The 20,501-nt window shown below is 48.5% G+C and overlaps 1 protein-coding gene across 2 annotated transcripts; it reads left to right on the top strand.

Moving 5' to 3' along the window:
• Nucleotides 1–2,230: 2,230 nt before the first annotated feature.
• Nucleotides 2,231–16,097, top strand: Park7 (Parkinsonism associated deglycase). Of its 2 annotated transcripts, none has more exons than XM_026385990.2 (7): nucleotides 2,231–2,328; nucleotides 3,337–3,445; nucleotides 4,923–5,024; nucleotides 7,344–7,403; nucleotides 8,305–8,374; nucleotides 12,296–12,382; nucleotides 15,754–16,097. In XM_026385990.2, the coding sequence occupies exons 2-7, from the start codon at nucleotides 3,356–3,358 to the stop codon at nucleotides 15,912–15,914; spliced, it is 570 nt and encodes a 189-aa protein (XP_026241775.1). In that variant the 5' UTR covers nucleotides 2,231–2,328; nucleotides 3,337–3,355; the 3' UTR covers nucleotides 15,915–16,097. The 2 variants fall into 2 exon arrangements, with proteins under 2 accessions (XP_026241775.1, XP_026241773.1); XM_026385988.2 differs by having other exon boundaries at nucleotides 2,278–2,379.
• The last annotated feature ends 4,404 nt before the right edge of the window (nucleotides 16,098–20,501 follow it).

Genomic DNA, 20,501 nt, shown 5'->3' on the forward strand with positions numbered 1-20,501 from the left:
TAGTTTGCCACCTGGCTGGAGTGACTTTGCCTCAGGTTGCCAGCTGTGCAGATTGGCTGAGGCAATTCTGTCCCACATGTGTGTGTTCTGAAACCTGCCTTTGAGGGGGGCAGCAGCAACTTCCCCAGGGGAAAGCTTTTCCTATGACAATTTAAAAGTGCAAAAGCACAGGACTGGAGATCAGGTCAGTTCTTTGAAGGCTTCAATCTGTTCTGTTAACATCCATTGATCAAAAAGAAGGCCAAACCCAAAAGTCAAGGAAGCATATTAACACAGGTAGAAGGGGAAAGAATGACTATTTCTGAAAATATACTATCATAAATGATATTTGAGTTTTTAAAACTGTACAATATATTAATTTGATAAAAATTAATGCTGACTCAGATCCAATTCAATTCTTGTTGATGCAGATGTCTCAGGAGTGTTTAACTCCTGTGTGTCTGCCCCTTCCCATTTTTACTGGACCGGGGATTGAACACAGGGGCACTTGCCCACTTAGCCACATCCCCAACCCTATTTTGTATTTTATTTAGACAGGGTCTTGCTGAGTTGCTTTGCACCTTGCTTTTTGCTGAAGCTGGTTTTGAACTCGTGATCCTCCTGCCTCAGCTTCCTGAGCCGCTGGGATTATAGGCCTGGGATACCCTGCCCAGCTTCCATTTTTACTCTGTTGCCACTGTGTCCTGCTGCAGCAGACCACCAGCAGGTCTTATGAAGAGCTTACTATGAGAGGCTGTGGCTCAATGGTAGAGTACTTACCTTGCATGTGTGAGGCACTGGGTTCAATCCTCAGTGCCACATAGAAGTAAATAAATAAAATAAAGGTATTATGTCCATCTATAACTAAAAAAATGTATATTTAAAAAAAAAAAAAAGAAGAAGAGGAAGAAGAGCTTACTATGGAAACGCAACAGCCTGAGGCCTTTTGGTTTCCTTCCATCCACTTAAAACCTTCCTTCTTTCTTGAAGCAGTAACCCTCTGACCACTTGCTTCCCTCTCTGTCACTCCTGTGTCCCACATTCTTTCAAAGCTGGAGGGGGACAGCTTTTGCCTACTTCCAGTAGCCGAAGGTGTTGGAGTGTTGGAGTCATTGCAGAACTCCAAAAGTTCCTTCTTAAAATATCAACTGATCAAAGATGTTTCAAATGTTTGCACAAGTATGGAGTGTTGCATAAATGACTTTATTTACAATTTTAGTAATTAAAAAACTCACCACCACTGTAAGGAGCATGTGAAATGTATGAAAGCACTTTGCAAACTAACAACGAAAAATAAAATGTTATTTTTTGAAAATAAATGTAATTAATTTATTAATTAATAATAATTTCAAGGTCTCCATTAATGTCTGTTAATTAATAATAATTTCAAGGTCTCCATTAATGTCTAAATGGAGACCTTGAAAACACTGACATATTTAAGAACTATTTGAACTCATACAGTACTTGTATGGAGTTGCTCAAATGTGCTTCCCACTGCTGGGAATTTACCTTGGTGATACTTGCACACGTAGGTCATGGGTATAATGTTATTCGATACAGTGCTACCTGTACAGAAAATGTCTGGAAATAACCCGTGTTATCAGTGGGGCACTGGCAAATAAACTATGGAATATGCCCACGATGGCATAGCATGGGCCGGGTGTTCTTTTTGATATGAAAAGATTTCCACGACGTTCATGCAATAGATGTAACTGTGTGTAAGGGGAAGTGAAGACCAAAGTACACAACGGACAGCATTTTTATGTGAGGAAGAAGGAAAATAACAGTATTGACAGTATATATGTGCTTGCATGAGAAGGATGTACAGGAAGCTAACAACGCTGTCACCTGGAGGGAAAAGCGATGGAACTGGATGAGGACAGGAATGTCATCTTCATCATCTTGGTTTGAAAGTGGCAAAAGCATTAATATCCAAAAACAAACTACCCACTAAGTATTCATCGACTTCTTTGCTGGGCATCCCTCTAATCCCGTAGGCTCGGCGGCGGCGGCAGGGCTTTCAACAGCGTGGAGAGAAACTGCCCATGAAATGCAGAGCCGCCCGGGACCGGCGGCGAAGCGCAGGGGGACAATCCGGGAAGAGTCCCGGCAGAAAGAGGGGAGAGGAACCAGGCCGACGTGCGTGCACAGAGGGAAGGCGACCTGCGCAGCGGCGGAGAGCGGCCCGGCCCGCGCGGGGCGCCGGGTGCGAAGGCAGGCTCCCCAGCTGCTCGCCGAGCGAGCTCCGCCGGAAGTGACCCACTGACGCGAGCGGCGCGAGTCTGCGCAGTGCAGCGCCGAGGGCCCGCGGCGCGTGCGTGCTGGGGTGAGCCGCCTTCGCTCCGCGGGGTGAGTGGCCCAGGCGTCGCGGAGCTGCCGACCGCGTCGAGGCCTTCCACGGTGGGAAGGATAGCGGGTTGCCGACCGGCGCCTGCGGGGAGCCGGGCGGGCCTGGGGCGCGCGGTGCCGGGTGGGGGCGAGCAGGGCGTGCGCCTGTGGAAGTGTGTAGGTTACGGTCGCGGAGCGCGGGCGGCTGGCCTTTGCCCTCCGCGAGAGCCCCGCGCTCCAGGTAGCGGTGCGCCTTCCTCAGGCTGAGAACCGTGTGCACGTGGGTGACGCTGCCGGCTACGCCCCTCCCCGGAGCTTTTGCTTTTCTTATTGGAACCTTAAAAAAAAAAAATTAAAAAAATATATAAAAAATCCTCTCCAAAGCTCTTGCAGGCTAGTTGCCAAAACTGTGTTCCCATTTTTTGCCGTTGATAATCAGTGTGGTTGGGTTTTGTGAAACAGTACTTGAGGAACTGCATTGTGCCAAGTGCAAGACAAGACCCACATTCGTGTTTTAGAAAACTTCATATTCAACATATTAGAAATCGGGTTTAAGAAAACGTGATAAAGAGCCTGCCCTTGTAGTGCCCGTCTGTATAATCCTAGGGAGGCTGAGACGGAGGATCCCAAGTTCAAGGCCAGCCTGGCAACTTAAGTAGACACTCTTTCAAAATTAAAAACAAAAAACAAAAAGTGGGGGTCAGGTTGCCAGGTCTATAGCTCAGTGGTAGAACACTGCACTCCTGAGTTGATTCTCCAGTACCACAAAAATAAATAGAAAGAAAAGGAAAACTTGGTAAAGGAAAATCAAACACATGTTAGCAATCTCTCTCTGTCTTCAGCTCAGAAACAGAGCAACTGAAACTACTATGTAGATTATTAACCAAAATGCTTTTAAAAAAAATACTTACCAAAATAATTTCCCTAGGAGATACTTAGTGTGCTTTAAAATGTCCCTTAACTTAAATATTTTGGCTATTATAGGGTTGTAGTGAAAGTTTTTTGACATTTTTTTTTTTAATTTTTAAGGTGTTAAAACAACATCAAAATGGCTTCAAAAAGAGCCCTGGTCATCCTGGCCAAAGGAGCAGAGGAGATGGAGACCGTCATCCCTGTGGATGTCATGAGAAGAGCTGGGGTAAGTGCTGTTTACTAGTCCTTGTCAAAAGGTTTGGATTTTTAAAGACATTGAATAGAGTGAAACCCAAAGTACTTCATGAAATATTTCAAATATGTTCAAAAATACAGTGATTACATAATAACAAATATCTCTTTATTCACTGTCCATGTTTAATACTTAATAACATCTTGCCTTATTTCTTTCAGACCCATTTCTTTCACAAGGACAGTGTGGCTACTCTGTGCAGGCTGGCCCTGAACTTCTGGGCTCAAGCAGTTCTCGTATCTCAGTCTTGAGTAGCTAGGACTATAGGCGTGTGCCAAAATGCACAGCCGTGGACCCATTTCTTAAAGAGCAATTGCTTTAAAGAAACATACTTAAAGAGCTGGGGTTGTAGCTCCGTGGTAGAGTGCTTATCTAATGTGTGAGGCACTGGGTGCAAACCTCAGCACCACATAAAAATAAGTAAATAAAATAAATGTATTGTGTCCATCTACAACTAAAATATATATATATTTAAGGTTCTGCATTGTAAGGTCACTTCCAGACCATTGTCAGTGTGCCAGACCTCATGCAAGGCATTTACTTATATGCACCTTAATAAGAACTGTTAGGCATTGCAACCCATTTTACTGTTGAAGAAACTGAGGAACAGAGATGAAGTGTGCCCAAGTTACAGAGTTTTAAATAGAGGAGCCAGGTGGTAGACCCAGGCAGTCTGGCCTTGCAGTCTGTTTACTGTATACTTTTCTGGTTCCAAAATTGAAAATCCAGCTTATTCATTTGGTGTTGCTTGTTAATATTGCACTATGTGAATGTGCCACAACCTGTCCATTCTTCTGCATCCAGCCTTGCAATGCTGTGGTACATACTGTACTTACTTATTGATTTGTGCAAATGTGGGGAAGGCTTTTCAGACTCTGCACCTAAAAATGGAATTGCTAGGCCCAGGGAAAATCTGCATCATCATCATAGGTTTTGCCAAGTTGCTCTCCAGTGTACCCACCAGCAGGGTAGAAAAATGCCCATTTTTTTCCTAGTACCAACTCTTTGTATTGTTAGCTTTTTAAGTTTTTGCAAAATAACGTGGGATTTTATTTTTTAACTTGCATTTCTACCTTATAAAAATGCCGTGAGGTTTAAATGCAACAGGAACCTTGCAAGATGGGTTATTAATAGAATGATCATGAAATTTATCTCCTGAATCAGGTCACTTGTGGGAGAAAGGATTTTATAGCCAGACGAGGTGCCAGGACAGTGGCTATAAGTTGGGGTTGTCCCAGGCAAACCACAACAGACCTAGTTATTAAATATATAGTCAGTGTAATAGCTTACATTCAGTATGGTTTTCTTGCAGCATTTACTGTCAAGTTATTTTAAAACCCAGGAAAGATGTGAAAATGTTACTCTTAAGTTTATGTCTCAGCATTCTTAAATATGATGTCTTTCTCTAGTTTATGTCTCAGCATTCTTAAATATGATGTCTTTCTCTTAGATTAAGGTCACGGTTGCAGGTCTGTCTGGAAAAGACCCAGTACAGTGTAGCCGTGATGTTGTCATTTGTCCTGATGCCAGTCTTGAAGATGCACGAAAGCAGGTTTGTTTTCTGTACATGAAATTATTCCTTCATATGGCTTCTATGTTAGTTTCTTGAAATGTCTTTTAATTATATATAAGGTCATTGTTAGAATAGACTTATTTTAAAGAAATTATTTTCCTTGGAAATATTCTCCACCAAACTTGGGGGTGTCACCTTTCTGCTGTACCATAGGACCTGGCAGTTGTAGATACTGCTTTTGTGTCCAGAAGGTGGGAGGGGTGGTGTGTGGATGAGTGAATGGATGTGAAGGTGGAGGCGGGTGGAAGCCTCTTTCTGTCCTTTTTCTAAAGCTGTTTGTTTGTGATACATAATATTTGGGTTCCTTTAACAAAAGTATACATAGGAGGAATTCTGTGTCAGTCTCCACTCCCCCACTTTTCCTCCCCCTTCCCTTCCCTTCCCTGCTCTCCCTCCTCTATTCTATAGTGCTCCCTTTCGCTCTTCAGTTTTAATTGTTTCTTTCTACATGTGCATGAAGAGGAAATTCCCTTTGGTGTATTTATGCGTGTGTACGACTTTGTTCTGTTAGATCCGTCCCATATTTCTTTCCCTCCCTCCCTGCCTCTCACTCTCCTTCTCTTGCTCTGCTGACCTCCCTGGGTCTTGATGACAGCCCACCTGCTCCCCTACTGCCTTCTTTCCTTACTCTGCTCCAGCTTCCACACATGAGAGGCAACATTTCATCCGTGACTTTCCAAGTCTGGCCTATTTCACTTACATGATGGTCTCCATTTTCATTTAAAGCTGCTTCTCAGGTGTTAAATTCATCTCAGATGAAACAGCTTGCGCAGAATGGTTACAGGATGGATAAGATTCTACTAAGATCCTTGCTTTTTCAGTACCTTTAGAAGGATGGTCCTCACCTTGAGGGTGACAGGCTCTCCTGGTTATCTTAGGGAAAGCTGGGTCCCTTGTCTCAGAAGCTCTTGCCCACCTTGCTGCAGGTTCAGATGGGCCTGTCAGGGGACGAGAGGTGGGCTGTGCCATACTCAAGGGGACAGTGGCAGAAAGGGGGCAGACTGAGTTCACCATGGTTGTGCTCTGCCAGAACCCAAGCAGAATTCCCCATGTGAGTTGTCCTCACACAGTGAATATTTCATGGCTGGCTTGTGGAGAATTGGAACATTGTTAATATATACAAGTTCTTTTTTTTATCCTGTTAAAATAGAAATAGAAGAGAAAAAAAAAAGATTCCTCTTTTCTGTTCATCCTGTGGTGTCTAGAGTATTTTAGATCAGCAGTTACCTTTGTAAGTATTCATTTAGTTAAATTCTAAAGAGTGAAAGGAATTAGGTACTTCACTTCCATTTAGTTTTTTAAGTTTTTGCTTTGTTTAAAACAAGTCAGATATTTTGATATTAAAAAGTAATTCTAAAAAGTAGATGTCACACTACTCAGGAAGCTTAGGCAGGAGGATCAAGAGTTCAAAGCCAGCCTCAGCAATTTAGTGAGACCCTGTATCAAAATAAACTATACAAAAAAGGCAGGAATGTGGCTCAGAGGTTGAGTACCCTTCAATCCCTGGTACCAAAACATATATACACACAAAACATACGTATATACATACATAAAATTGTTACACACATTCTTCTCAAATAATAATTCAGGGCTGGGATGTGGTTTGGCAGAGCACGTGTTTGGCAAAGCAAGGTCCTGGGTTCAATCCCCAGCATGGTGATTCATCTGAGATAGACATATATAAAGTCGAAGTGCTGAGTGTCCCTTTCTCATTCTCCCTCCGTCCCCCACTCTGCTCTCCTTTAGTGGCTGTGCCTCTCTGAGTATCTGTATACACACAGCTGGGGGATGTGTGTGGCTTGTGGGTTCGCATAACGTGCATCTGGTATGTGTGCTGTTTATACTTTGGTCTGTGTGTATGGCAGCCTCTCTGTGTAGCCCAGCTGGGCTCAAACCATTGTTCTCCTTCAGCTCAGGCACCCCAGTCTCTTACAAGAGTGCAGTTATCTGGAGCTGCTGCTCTGCCACGTGGACATCCTTTCATGTTACTCTATTCATATATTCTGCATATTTTTTTTTTTTTTTTTTGCTAGTTAGAAACATCCCATCATAGGAACTCAGCATGACTTATTTAAATTCTTTTTGGGGGTGGTTTTGGAGATTGAACCAGGGCCTCATGTGTGCTGTATTGCTGAGCTACACCCCAGCCCCTAACTATTTTTCTTTTGACAGATACTTGGATTATCTCCCATGCTTTATTTGTATCCACATTTAAAAGACAAAAGTGTTATTAGATTGTCACTTTAATTATATATTCGAAATAAAAAGTTCTTTTTTAAATTTTTTGAACTATTACAGGGACCATACGATGTGGTGGTTCTGCCAGGAGGTAATCTGGGTGCACAGAATTTATCTGAGGTAAAAGCTCAAATTTACTCATACAACCTCCAAAGGCTGGGCAGGGTGGGGTCTAAAGCAGGCATTTCAGCATCTACTTGTGTTCTGTGCAGTTTGTTATTTGGATATTTTAGGGAGAAGGTTGTGAAAGAAAGAAAAACAACTAAAATTAACCAAATGGTATTATAAACTTATTTTTATTTTAAAAAATATTCTAATAGCTTTTGTATGAAAAGAGCTGAGCCAGTGGTCAGTTACTATGAAGAGAGGCACCCACAGTCCACAGTAAGAGCATGTGTGTTTCCCCAGCTGCAGAAGAGTGCTCTGATGTTGTGAAGGCTGACACAGGAAGCTGGGAGGCCAGCCATCTGCTCCGCAGTCTTGGTTGAGGGAGATTGTGGGGACTAGAGGTGCCAGCATGAATGACAATGGCTTCAGGGGGGTCCACAGCCTCTTCATTTTAAGTCTTGTGTGAGGAGTGACCAGGGAAGAAGAGATGGAGGGGCAGGTGAGCAGGCAGGGGTGGGGTGTACAGAAAGACTGGAAGAGGCGCAGTGGACATTAGGGAGGTCTCCTGGTCGGTCAGTCCTCACTCTGCTGTCTGAAGACCCCCACACCCCTCTGCCTCTTTCTCCATGGAGAACAGAACCACAGGGGTCAAATGTCCAGGAGACAGTGCTTTCTCCTGTCGTCTTTAAGCAAAGAGAGGTGCTTTTCTTTCAGGACAAATGCCTTGACTGAGGGTAAGAATATAGGTATGATATGAATTTGATAATTTTCATATTAATGATTTAGAGATATTTTGGGGAAATAGATTGAAGCTCTTGAGGTTTAAGCTAAAATCAAATTTGGCCAAAGATTCCTGGCGAGAGACTGGTTTACAGCCTAATCATAGCTGGCTGTCTTTGGTTTTCTTTGACAGTCTGCTGCTGTGAAGGAGATCCTGAAGGAGCAGGAGAGCAGGAAGGGCCTCATAGCCGCCATCTGTGCAGGTAATGTGCCCCAGCAGCGCAGGGGGAGAAGGCTTGAAGGCTTCCATCCTGGTGTGCCTGGTTTGGGTGGCATGAAGTCATGTCCTTTCAGCAGAGTCCAGTTGTCTGCTCGGCCTTTTCTGTACCCTTGGTCTGCATTCTGTGCAACTTACTGTTTTCTGTGTTCGGTTGACCTCAGAGGAAAACAAGGCCAATGGAATTCAGTGAACAGCTTGTCACAGCAGATCTTCCTGCCAGCACAGTCAGCAAGAACCTCTCAGACATAAACACCACAGCTCTGCCCTGAGCTTGCCCTGCAGGCTTGTAAGCCAGGGCGCTTGCAGCCTGTGTCCCGGGTGTTTCCTGATTCTCTCTATCAGGTGGTCTTGGGCCCTGCATCATCTGCCACATAATTGAGAAAAAATCTTTTAGTGCTTTGTAGTTGTCCCCCCATCTTTGAGACTTTGTAGCAGTATTCTGTCATCTTTGTCATTGCAAGTGCATCCTGTTGCTTTAAGGTCAGATGCTGTCCTGCTGTCAAGTGTATATCTCTGGCCAGTGCCCTTCCTGCTGTGGTCTTCATGAAGTGTGTCTCAGAAGAGCCAGTGAATAAATGCAGCGTGGTGGGTGGTTTGGTCAAAGTGACATGCTGGTGTTTGTTCAGTATGTTAGGCCTTTTAAAGAGGTGGCAGCAGGGACTCTGTGCCCCAGCACTGGGCTCATTTTCCTCCAGAGGGCAGGCAGGTGAGAGCAGACCCTGGGGATGTCACTTGCTTTTCCTGCTCTCACACAGGAGTGGCATCAGAGGTTGTCAGAGCTGTCATTTGGGCAGGGCACTGTTGTCTGTGAATTTCTTCTCATGCTTTTAAAATCTCCCAGTTTGGGGTTTGGGTGTAGTTCAAGGATAGGGCACCTCTTTGCATGCCTGAATCCCTGGGTTCCATCCCCAGCACCCCCTAAAAATCCTGGTTTTAATTTCTAACATGGCACACAGTGAGTGGTGTGACCCACATACAAACTGAAGGTGTCCTAAGACCTCCAGTGCTTGAAGCTGCTGCCTAGAGACTGGGAGGGACAACTGAGGCCCCTGCCCTGGCTGGCCTTGCCCTCGGGTTCCCCGGTGCGCTGGCCTCTTGCCACCTGCCCTGGGACAGAAGGGCTTCTCTGAAGGCCCGCAGTCACCGTGTCCCAAGCAGCTGCTCCCTCCTGGGGAATATGTCATGGGTTCTATTAGTTTGTTCTCTGACTGCTCTGCTGCTGGGAAGCTAGCCTCATTCTCAGGTGCTTTGACCAAATGAATAAAGTGAGAGTCTGCCTGGATTTGTTTCCTTATTACTCTGCTAAAAGCAAGACCACATGACCTTTAGTCCTGCAGTGTCATGGAGGTAGCAAAATTACCAGCCTCATGTGGCTCACTGTCTTGTGCTGGGATAAGCTTGACTACCATGCCAGGAGTATGGGCCCTACAGTAATCGACTTTAAAAAAGTAAACTACACTAGCAGTGTGTTTATCCTGTTCAATATCCAGTACCAGCATCTCTGTACTGTGTGCAAAGTGGGGGCACAGAGAGACAGGTGGTGAGCAGTGGATGTTGCAGTGATTATGTGGATGGGGACGATGGGACAGCAGAAGGTGGCGGGAGGGGGCTGATGTTTTGGTTTTGTGGGTCTAAGGATTCCCCAGGGTGCTCTACCACTGAGCCACACTCCAGCCCTTTTATTTTTTATTTTGAGACAGGGTCTTGCTAAGTTGAGCAGGCTGGCCTTGATCTTGCCAACCTCCTGCCTCAGCCTCCCCAGTAGCTGGGATGACAGGCGTGCACTGCTGTATCTGGTTGAGATTTCCCTGTTTAAATCAGCAAATAAATAGAAGATTCTTTTGGAATGTTGCAGTTAGAATGTGAGAACTGCTTTTGAACTGAAAGAACATTAGGTTAGTCCCAGATAGTAAATGAGAAAGAGAAATTGGAAGGGAGGCTTTCTTGAGAAGAAGATAAAATGAGCTTTACTATGAGTGTGGAGGGATGCTCAGGGAGTTGGCCAGGGTGTTGTTCCTGTAAGTCTCCACCTGATGGTGCTGTGGGACGAGGATTCTGCTAGCCCCACCCTCAGGTCCTTGCTCAGAGCAGATCTGGAGGGGAGACTAGCAGCACTTTCATCCACCAGAGGCTCAAGTAGTAAGAATAACAAATATCTCCTTTAATTTTCCAAGCAGGATTCCTAGGCCACAGAAAGCAGCTCTGAGCTTCATGACCAGGCATCAGTAAAGTCCTGTGTCCACAGTTGCATAGGCTTTTAACCCTGCCCCAGGGAGCAGCCTAAGGACTGCTGGTCTCGCCTTGCTGCTGTCCTCACCGAAGCCTGCTTGAAAATATCAGCTCGTGTAGGGTTTCTTAGTTCTTCAGATCTTACCAAATAAAAACTGAAGAGTAGTGGTTCATGACATGCTGGTGTGTGTTCAGTAAAAGTTGTGAGATAGTTATTCCATTTTCATAGACTTTTAAATTTGGCTACCACAGTGGTTGTAGTAGTTGTCTTGTGTGTAAAATAAAAGTTAGGGTGGAAAGAGACGTGTTTGAGGCTTTTGATTTAAGGACTTGATGAGGACTTGGTTTGAAGCTGACACGGGCAGAAAGCCCCTGCATCGGTTTCCTTGGCTTGCTGTATGTGGCACCTGTGCTCGGTGTGGCCTGCTGTGTAGAATTGCTGTTGCCGGGAAGGTGCACCTGGTGAGCCTGCAGCAGGCGGGGTCCTCTCCTCCAGGGGAGACCTGGGGCCTTCGAATTGTGTGTGAGACTTAGAAAACAAAAAGTATAGTAAAATTTTTTTTAAAAAACGTTTGAAGGTAAGGCGGTAAGGCTGGGGACTGCCCCTGAAGCCCTGTGCATGCGGGGCCAGTGCTTCCGCTGAGCCACCTGGTCATGACTTAGGGCGATTGCTAAAGTTGACCATTTCCAGTGAACTCTGTTTGGGTAGAAATCTCTGGCTGGTGCCTATATATTTTCAGGCTTTATCTTTTTCTTTTTTTTTTTTTAGAGAGAGAGATGAGATGAGAGAGAGAATTTTTTAATATTTATTTTTTAGTTATTGGAGGACACAATATCTTTGTTTGGTGCTGAGGATCAAACCCGGGCCACACGCATGCCAGGCGATCGCACTACCGCTTGAGCCACATCCCCAGCCCCTCAGGCTTTATTAAGAGCAGGGTGCGTGATTTCACATGGTGACATTTCTGCGTGGTTCTTTGCATAACTAGTTTTTTCTTTTTTGGTGGTGCTGGGGATTGAACCCAGAGCCTTGTGCATTGCGAGGCAGGCACTCTACCAACTGAGCTACATCCCCAGCCCCCTGCATAGGTAGTTTTAAGAAGCTCTCGTGCCTTCATATTTAAGAGTTAGTATTTCACAGTTGTTTCCTTCCGGGCAGGGCAGTGTGCTCTTCTTACTGCCTGAGTATGTAGATGGGTGGAGGGATAAATGAACATTAATTCTCTGTTTTTCACTTTCAGGTAGAAAAATAAAATAGCAACAAAGTCCAGAAGTCCAGAGGGTACTGGATGCCCTTAATGTGTAACTAGATCTTTCTTTTTGCCAAGAGTAAGGCAGGAAGTAGACGCAAAGTGGTCTCCCCCACCTTTGTACTCGTGGTGCATTGGGTCCCTGGGCACATGCTGTTAGCCTGCCTGTGCTTCACAGGTGTCAGGTTAAATCTTTTTGATTAAGTCGTTATTGAAGTGTTTTGGATTTGTGTATTTTGCCCCATGTGCTCAGCAAATGATTTATTCAGAGTGTACTTTACCTCTCCTACTAAGAAGTGTTTAATTTCAGAACCACAACTCTGTTTTATGTAAGAGCTTTTAATTTTGAAGAATACATTGCTGTTAGAATATTAAAGTATGATTTCTCTTCATCGCCCTCAAGTTTTTATTAATCTTATTTTTAGGTCCTACGGCTCTTTTGGCTCATGAAATAGGTTTTGGAAGTAAAGTTACAACACACCCACTTGCTAAAGACAAAATGATGAATGGGAGTAAGTATGTGCTTATGTTTTCATATACAAAAAGACCTCAGAAAACTTATTAGCACCATCTGCAGCTAGAACGGGGTGGCACACAGGGTGTTCTGGGCTGAGGCGGGTGGCCTTGGTCCTCTGCAGCTGTGTCACAGGAGCTGTGCTCACCTGGGGCTGCAGAGGCAGGGCTCTAGGTCTCTGCTGTCACAGACAGAAGGTGGCACCTGGGGCTGCAGAGGCAGGGCTCTGGGTCTCTGCTGTCACAGACAGAAGGTGGTTATGAGACATGCTGAGGTTGTGTTTTTATGAATGCTTTTCCAGCAGCCTAGGGTACAGTTACAACCCTGACCATAGTTTAGAACGTGCCATTTACCCACAGTGCACAGCAAAATGAACCTTGCTTTCTTCTCCCAGAGTGCCTGCTTCCTTGGCAGCATGGCCTGCTTCCTTGGTGACCTATTTCTTTTCTGAATAATAGTTGGGCACTTACTTTCATCATCTTATCTTTTTCTTTTCTTTTTGGTACCAGGGATTGAACTCAGGGCCACTCAACCACTGAGCCACATCCCCAGCCCTTTCTTGCATTTTATATTTAGAGATAGGGTCTTGCTAAGTTGCTGAGACTGGCTTTGAACCCACAATCCTCCTGCCTCAGCCTCCCAAGCTGCTGGGATTATAGATGTGCACCACCATACTGTTACTATGTATTTTTTTGAAAAATCGGTAACTTTTTATTAATTAGATATTAAGTTGGGAGTAATATTATCTGCATGAAAACTTTTTTTTTTTTTTAAAGATTTGGCTTTGGGTATTTAAATGAAGGAGTTTGATTTACTTGGAGGTAGTAGAAAGATTTCAGAGGGTGGAAGGAGCCAGAGCAGGCACTTCGCCCGCCTCGCCCACGCCCTTTGCCTCTGTGTTCTTACTGGGGGTGGCGGGGAGCAGGCTGCGAGGCTCACAGCCTCTTCTTGGTGAATCTCCTGATACCCAGGACCAGGCAAGGCAGCTGCCATCCTCCTGCTGCTCAGGCGAGGTTTTGCCCTCTGCCCATCCTCCCCTGTGGCAGAAAAGCTCTGCGTGTTTAAGTTACCAGGCACTGAAGTTAGCGAGTCCCGTCAGGAGGAAGCATGTGACATCTGAGCCAGGCCTAGTGCTCTGAGAGGAGCAGCCACAGGCATGGTGGGCACTGCTCTGCGGGAGGCCTTGACTTGGCCTCATGGTACACTTGGTGGGGCAGTGAGGTTTCCCCAGGGGAGCTGTCCAGTCCAGAGGCTCTCAGCTTGTCAGGTGTTGAACAAGCAAGTTGTAATTCCAGTGATTCATTTTTTGCCCGGGTGGCCTTTGTGTTGGTAAGCTCCAGTGGTCGGTGACCTGTGGGCCGCCGGCAGCTCTCTGATGGGTGGCCTCACTCAGGTGGGACCGTACGTGGGGTCTTTAATTTCTCTGAGCCTCGGTTTCCTCATCTGTCCCCTGAGCGTAGCAGTAGCATCTTCCCCGGCTGGGGTGGCAGTGAGCTCATGTGCACCCCGTGGCCCAGGCAGGTGTCGCTGCCGGTCCTCTCGCTTGCTGTGCCCTCCAGGCCGGGTGGCGCGTCGCAGGTCTGGACAGCCAGCCCCGCTGGTTCTCTAGCTTTGCATTTTAGACTGCCCTGGCCTGGTTTAGCCAGCAGTAAATGGGTTTAGTCATGAGAACCTTTCCCTTCAACTAGGGGCCCTTGTGTCCTCCACAGTAGTGTAGGTGGGAGATTCCCCCGTGCTCTTGTTATTTTGGTGGGTGACTTTTTAAAAAAACTTTGTTTAGTGGACCTTTGTTTATTTTTATGTGGTGCTGTGATTCAAACCCAGTGCCTCATACACTCTAGGCAAGTCTACCACTGCGCTACCACCCCAGCCCTGGGGACCTGATTTTTAATGATAGTAAGGTGTAGATTGCTGCAGGCACTGTTAACCCACCTTGAAAAGCTCAAGACTGCCACTGACGCATGGGGGTTCTGCTTTAAGGGGAGGCTCTGGCTGCACTTTTCGTATTTGTTAAGCCAGCGCTTCCCGAGCTGCTGCTTTGGTGGCATCAAGACCAGAAACAGGAACAAGGTGCAGCCGTGCCCCGGCTCACAGGTGCCTGAGCCATGCTGTGCTGAGTTGGGCGGGGCGGGCGCAGCCCTGTTCTCATCCTTCATGGAGGTCCTTGTCTACTTTGACTCCCCCCTCCCTCTAGTGGCCCTCTGTGTCTGCAAATTACTTAAGTGGGGTCACCGGCACCCCAGAGACAACCGCAGTCACCCTGGATGCCTGTCTACCTGCAGCCCCTTCACCAAGTTCTGAGCATTTATCTCTGGGCCTTCGTCTCCCACCTTCTCCCCGTACTCCGCACCTCTGCCTGGTCAGCCCTTGCCAGCTCTCCCTTGAAACAGGGTCTTTTCCCTGCACTCCAGTCTCTGCGGAGGCCAAGCCTCAGAGGGCCCTGTGTGCCACAATTTGGAATTCTGGGGCCCTTTTTAGTGCTGGGAGAGTTGGTGGGGTGCCCGTGGGGGAGACCTGGGCCTGCTGCACTCACGTCTTCAAATGACAAATAGGCAAGAGAGACCAGGTTGAAGGACACTGCCATCTGCATACCATAGGGCACCACCTTTGTGCCATTGGTACTCTGGGCAGACAGGCACAGAGGAAGGGCCAGAAAGGGGACAGATGGTCAGTTCCGGGAGCTAATAGACAGGTTAGTGGTGGGGTATTCATCAGGCCTGACTTGGGAGGGTCAGCGTGCCCTGTGCAGGGCTGTGCTGATGCTGAGACCAGTGGGGTGGGGAGCGTGGGGGACCTTCCTGGGCCAAGAGGATGGCCCTGGCCTCTCTGCCTGGACCAGAGAGGCCTGGTTCAGTAGGAGGAGCTGGAGGGTGCAGCGGGCCAGGCTGTGGGGCTGGCTGCTGCGTGCCGTGGGAGCGGAGGCTCCTGTGTCGGGGAGCTCGGGAGTCAGCATTGCCAGGAGCCGGCCACGGGGGATGGGCCCCGCGCCCTCCATGCCTCCCCACGTCCTCCCCTCTCTGCTCCAGCAGTCACCTCGGACGCCAGCTTGTGCTGGGAACAGAAAGGGACTAGCGAACCCCCCTCCAGGGAGCCCTCCATGCGGACCTCGGGCAGCACCACGTCCCTCGGGCGGGCGATCCTCTGCTCGCTCCAGCAGCTGTCCTCTGGCCCTTGCCAAGCAGTTGCTTCCGTGTCTGGGAGGCCCTTCTGAGAGCTCGGGATCCCCTCAGCCAGCCAGCGGGAGGCGTTGTTTCTGTCTGGCTTTATGTGAGACCTGTGGCATGCTGTGACAGGGCGCTGACCCAGCAGTCACTGTCATGCCTCCCCCCAAGCCCTTTAAAGATGCATCTTGCCGTTCCCACCTGGCAGGTCACTACAGCTATTCAGAGAGCCGCGTGGAGCAGGACGGCCTGATCCTCACCAGCCGTGGGCCTGGGACCAGCTTTGAGTTCGCCCTTGCCATCGTGGACGCGCTCATGGGCAAGGAGGTGGCCAACCAGGTGAAGGCGCCCCTGGTTCTTAAGGATTAGAATGCCTGCCCCAAGGGGCCAGGCGACTGGCGGTAGTCCTTCTCACTGTGCTCACCAGCGCCAGTTGGTCAGCACGGCAGCGGCAGCCTGCTGTGTGACGTGGCCGCCGCGTGTCCCCAGCCCGCACACTGTGCCCCTGCCTCCTGAACCTTGTGTGCAGAATAAAGAGGGCGTTGAGCAACACTGCTGCTGCTGCTGCTTTGTCTCCAGATTCTTCTGTGAAACTGAATTCATGATCAGTCTGAAGGTGACCACGGAGGTCCCTCTCCAAGAGGGGAGAGCGGGGCAGTGCCTCAGGAGTCTGGCCGTTTCCACCCGCTCCCCGGCTGTGTGTTCACGGTGTGGACAGTGCGGTTCAGAGCAGTGAAGTGGGCTGTACCTGCCAACTTTGTAAGTCAGCCCCTCCTTTCTTTGGTGGAAAGGGACCTCAGGTGGGGTGAAAACTCCCAGACTGCCCTGCATCTCTCCCCCTCCTCAGGGAGCAGTGCCCAGCACTCCTGGGAACTCTTCAGCTCCTGCTTAGGAGTAAAAACGTGCCTGGGGTGGGCACACAGTCTGGGTCTGTCAGTCAAAACCTCATATACCCTGACCACATGACCCAGATGAGATGGGCCAGTGGGTAAGACTCAGTTCTGCAGCCTCTGGGTAGCTGCTGAGATGCTCTGCTGCTAGATTGGCCAGAAAGATATTCTGTAAAGCTGGAGCAGTGACAGCCCCATTGGCACTGTGAGGAAAGAACCCGCCTGGGGATGGCCCCTGGTCTGCAGTTGGCCAGCTCCTGGTCTAGAAGGCAAGGCAGATGTTAATTTTTTAATACACACATGCGACTGCACCTTTTCCTCACAGTATGGGGGATGACAGAATGCCAGCGAGCGGGAACAGTGTGGGGTGGTGGTGGGGAGGCCTCTGAGGGGGCCGCACTCAAGCTGACCCCTGAAGTCAGAGTGGGCTGGACTCTCATCCGCACTGTCCAATGCAACATTTACCATGGAGAAGCGGTCTTTGCCCCATACAGTGTATGTTGTGAGAGAGCAAAAGGTGAGAACGCATTTAAAGTTAATTTTCTATAAGAAAAATGAAGTAGGTAAGGTAGGAGGCAGTGACAGAGGCATTTTCTGTGTGATGGTTAGAGAAGGCCCATCTGACAAGGGGTCTTAGGGGAAATCTGAAGAAATGGGGCAGGAAAGAGGCAGATAAGTGTTAAGAGCCCTTCAGGCAGAAGAGACCAGAAGTGCAAAGGCCCTGGGGCTGGCTCAGGTGTGGAGGGCAGGGAAGGCCCTACCTCAAGACTCCAGGATAGACCCTGGATAAGACTTCCCTTGGGGCTCAGAGGCTTCCTGGGAGGACTGCTGAGGCAGGGCTGTGATGAGAGTGAAGCGTGACCATGTGGGGCATGAGAGGGGACATCATGGACATTTCCCACATTTCTGACTTGGGTCCAAGGCTAAGTGCGGACTGCTCCTGAGCTGGTAAAGAGCTGCTGAGGGAAGGGGTAGGGTGATTCATAACAGACGGATGAGTTGGAGAGGTAAAATACCTGTTCTTTTCACTAACCACTGAGCCACATCCCAGCCCTTTTTGTTTTATTTTGAAACAGGATCTTGATAAGTTGTTAAGGCTGACCTTGAACTTGCGCTTGTCTTGCCTGAGCCTCCCAAGTTCTGGGGTCACAGGTGTAGCACTGTTTTCCATAGAGAAAGGGAAACTCTTACTCTACCAATCACAAACGGCTGATCTGAAGATGGTTCACTGTTAACAGTGATCATTCACAGGAGCTGCCAAGTGAGCCGGGGTTCTGCTTGCAGCCCCCGCCGCCCAGTAAGCTCCCTGGAACTTGAGAGGTCTCCACAGGAAGGGAGATCCTATGGGGGAGTTCCTCTTTGAGAGTGTGTGCCCTGTGGGCAGCAGGGAAAGTGTGCCCACGGTGGGAGAGGCTCGGAGAGGAAGAGCTTCATCTGGGCATCCGGAGCAGTGGTTTTCCCCGACTGTTGGGATGGGGGCTCCAGCAGCGGCCTCCGCGGAACCTGAGGTCTCACCTGGCCCTTCTTGAATACCTGCTTGGGTGTGTTGATAATAGTGAAAAGTCTCCAGCTCCATCTGCCTGCTTCCTTCCTGGGCTACACAAACTTGCTGTCTCCTTCCAGCGGTCGGGGGGCGGGGGCGCTGTCTACACCAAGAGGGGACCTGGAGTTGAGACTTAGGGTGGTGGCCAGTTGGCTTGTCTGCTTCCTCCTCAGACTGGGGTCACCCAGAGTCAAGAGTTCGTATTTATTCTTTATATTTTTCACTTTTTCAGTAAAAGTTCATTCACTTTAGAGAAGTAAGGGCGGCTCCAGGGCCTTGCCCAGGGTGGCTGGGAGAGTTACAAGGAATCCTGGTCTGGAGGTCCAGCCGCCTGCCCAAAGCTCAGCCTCCCTGATTGGAACTAGAAGATTCTGGCAGCACAAGCAGCTCAGGCCTCCAGCCTCCTCGGGGCTGTGGCTTCCATTACCAAATCCAGAGGTCCTGGACAGAGTGTCCCCAAGGGACCTGATGAAGGGAGCTGTGTTCCAGTCGCTCACTGGTGTCACTGGGGAGAGGCCAGTGCTTATTGAGTCGCTGGTACCTGGCACCTAAAGGGGCAGGTTTGCATCTTGTGTATTTTCTTATACAAAAGGGATCACATGATCGCTCCACTGCCGTTGTCCACTCTCGCGGTTTTCCGATGGTTAGAGAAGGCCCGTCTGTCAGGGGGCCTTAGGGGGAATCTGGGAGCCTTTCCTCAGCTGGATGTGGAGGTCGGTGTGCTTCCTGCAGTCACTGGTGTCGTGCGTTGTCAAAAGTCTTTTTAGAGGTCAGGAGCTTGCCTGTCCTTTGCCTTAGGATTGCCATGAGAATCAAAGGCCGTGGTAAAGGGGGAGCACGTCTCTTAAACTGTGAAGCATTAAGTGTGCAGCCGACTATATCATCTCGGAGTTTGCTTGCCAGCTCCACCTTCCAGGTTGTTGGTTCCCTGAGGAATGAGAACATGGATGTCTGCAGCTCATTCTGCAGAATCATCTGGAAGTTAGAGAATGCCTGGCCTTTGTGCTCACCAAGGGTACAGCAGGAGGGGTCTGAACACACCGTGGCTGTCACCATCATCACCATCTGCACGTCCTGCGGCCTGCAGGGGCTCATTTGGGTCCCCCAACAAATCCTGGGCCAGCTGCAATGCCCAGATAGATGAGATCTCCACAGGGCTGTGCCTGCCAGGCCTCCGCCACTCCGCTGCCCACAGAACTGCTTTATCTTGCTTTTTCAATTCTGCACTTTCCTTTTTATGAATGTATTTTGTTCTTTAATTCAGCCTGTTCCTAGAGGTTTTTACTTGACTTCAAAATAACAGGGGGTGTTGGGGTTGTAGCTCAGTGGTGGAGCGCTTGCCTCACACGTGTGGGGCACTGGGTTCTATCCTCAGCACCACATAAAAACAAATAAATAAAATAAAGGTATTGTGTCCAACTACAACTAACAGAATATTAAAACAAAATAACAGAGGGGCTGGGGTTGAAGCTCAGCAGTTGTGTCCGCTTAGCGTGTACAAGGCCCCAGTTCCACCCTCAGCACAACAAAAGAATTAAAAGTAACATTAGAATGGAAAGTTCATTGTCTTTAAAGAATCAGAGTGCGGCGCACAGGCCTGTATTCCCAATGACTCAGGAGGCTGAAGTGGGAGGACCACAGATTCAGAGCCAGCCTCAGCAACTTAGCAAGGTCTCTCTCAAAAACTCAAAAGGGCTGGGATGAGGCTCAGTGGTTAAGCGTCCTGTGTTCAATCCCTGGTACCAAATGCAGAAAGAAGAAGAGACAAAAACTGGTATTAGAGGAGCTGTCCAGACACGGACCTTGGGCTGGTGACGTCAAACCTGAGGGCAGCGTTGTCGGCGCAGTGGGGATGGAGCCCATGCCTCATTACACAGGTCTTTGCTGAGTGCTTTTCTTTAAAGCCAAGAAAAGGACGTGTGCTTAGCTCAGGGCTCTCCTTTCCAAAGGAGAATAATATGTCACAAAGTTTACAGAAGAGAAAGTTGCCCTTTGGTCCTCAACCCAGGTGGACCGTGGGCTTCAGTCCTGTGTTCTGTCCTCAGGTCTGTCCACGGCCTCTCCTCCTGCAGGGCGGAGGCCTCCAGCCAGCCTGCCTGGAGCCCGACTGTGTGGTCAGCCTTGCCAAATGCAGACTGCCCTCCACACCATCGCTGGGTAACCAGCCCCAGGGGGCGGGACGACCTGGAGGAAGCCTCATTGGGTGACTCTCAGAGAGGCAGGGAGAGGATGGTGATGGGGAAACGGCCGTCCTGCCTCAGGTGGGCCCTGCGGCTCAGCCTTCAGAGCAAATCAACGCAGGATACCACATACAAGTTCACAGGCAGGAATGAGGTCACCCTCTTTTCTAATACTTGGTTATGCTTGCACATCCTTATCCAGGAACGATGGCCACTCAGCACACTTACGACAGCCAATTATCTCCGGATGGTGGATAATACTATGTCATTAGTCCGTGAGGCATCAGCTCGGTGCCACCTGGGTCTTAAAACACTTTTTAAAAATTTAATTATACAACAAATA

The sequence above is a fragment of the Urocitellus parryii genome, chromosome 11 (assembly GCF_045843805.1).
Source record: "Urocitellus parryii isolate mUroPar1 chromosome 11, mUroPar1.hap1, whole genome shotgun sequence".
NCBI classification, from domain to species: domain Eukaryota; kingdom Metazoa; phylum Chordata; class Mammalia; order Rodentia; family Sciuridae; genus Urocitellus; species Urocitellus parryii.

Bases quoted from the DNA above. Each gene is read 5' to 3' on its own strand.
- Park7 (XM_026385990.2), top strand. From the start codon at position 3,356: ATGGCTTCAAAAAGAGCCCTGGTCATCCTGGCCAAAGGAGCAGAGGAG. The intron at 5,025-7,343 runs GTTTGTTTTCTG...GAACTATTACAG, and splicing joins TTGAAGATGCACGAAAGCAG to GGACCATACGATGTGGTGGT. The intron at 7,404-8,304 runs GTAAAAGCTCAA...TTTCTTTGACAG, and splicing joins GTGCACAGAATTTATCTGAG to TCTGCTGCTGTGAAGGAGAT.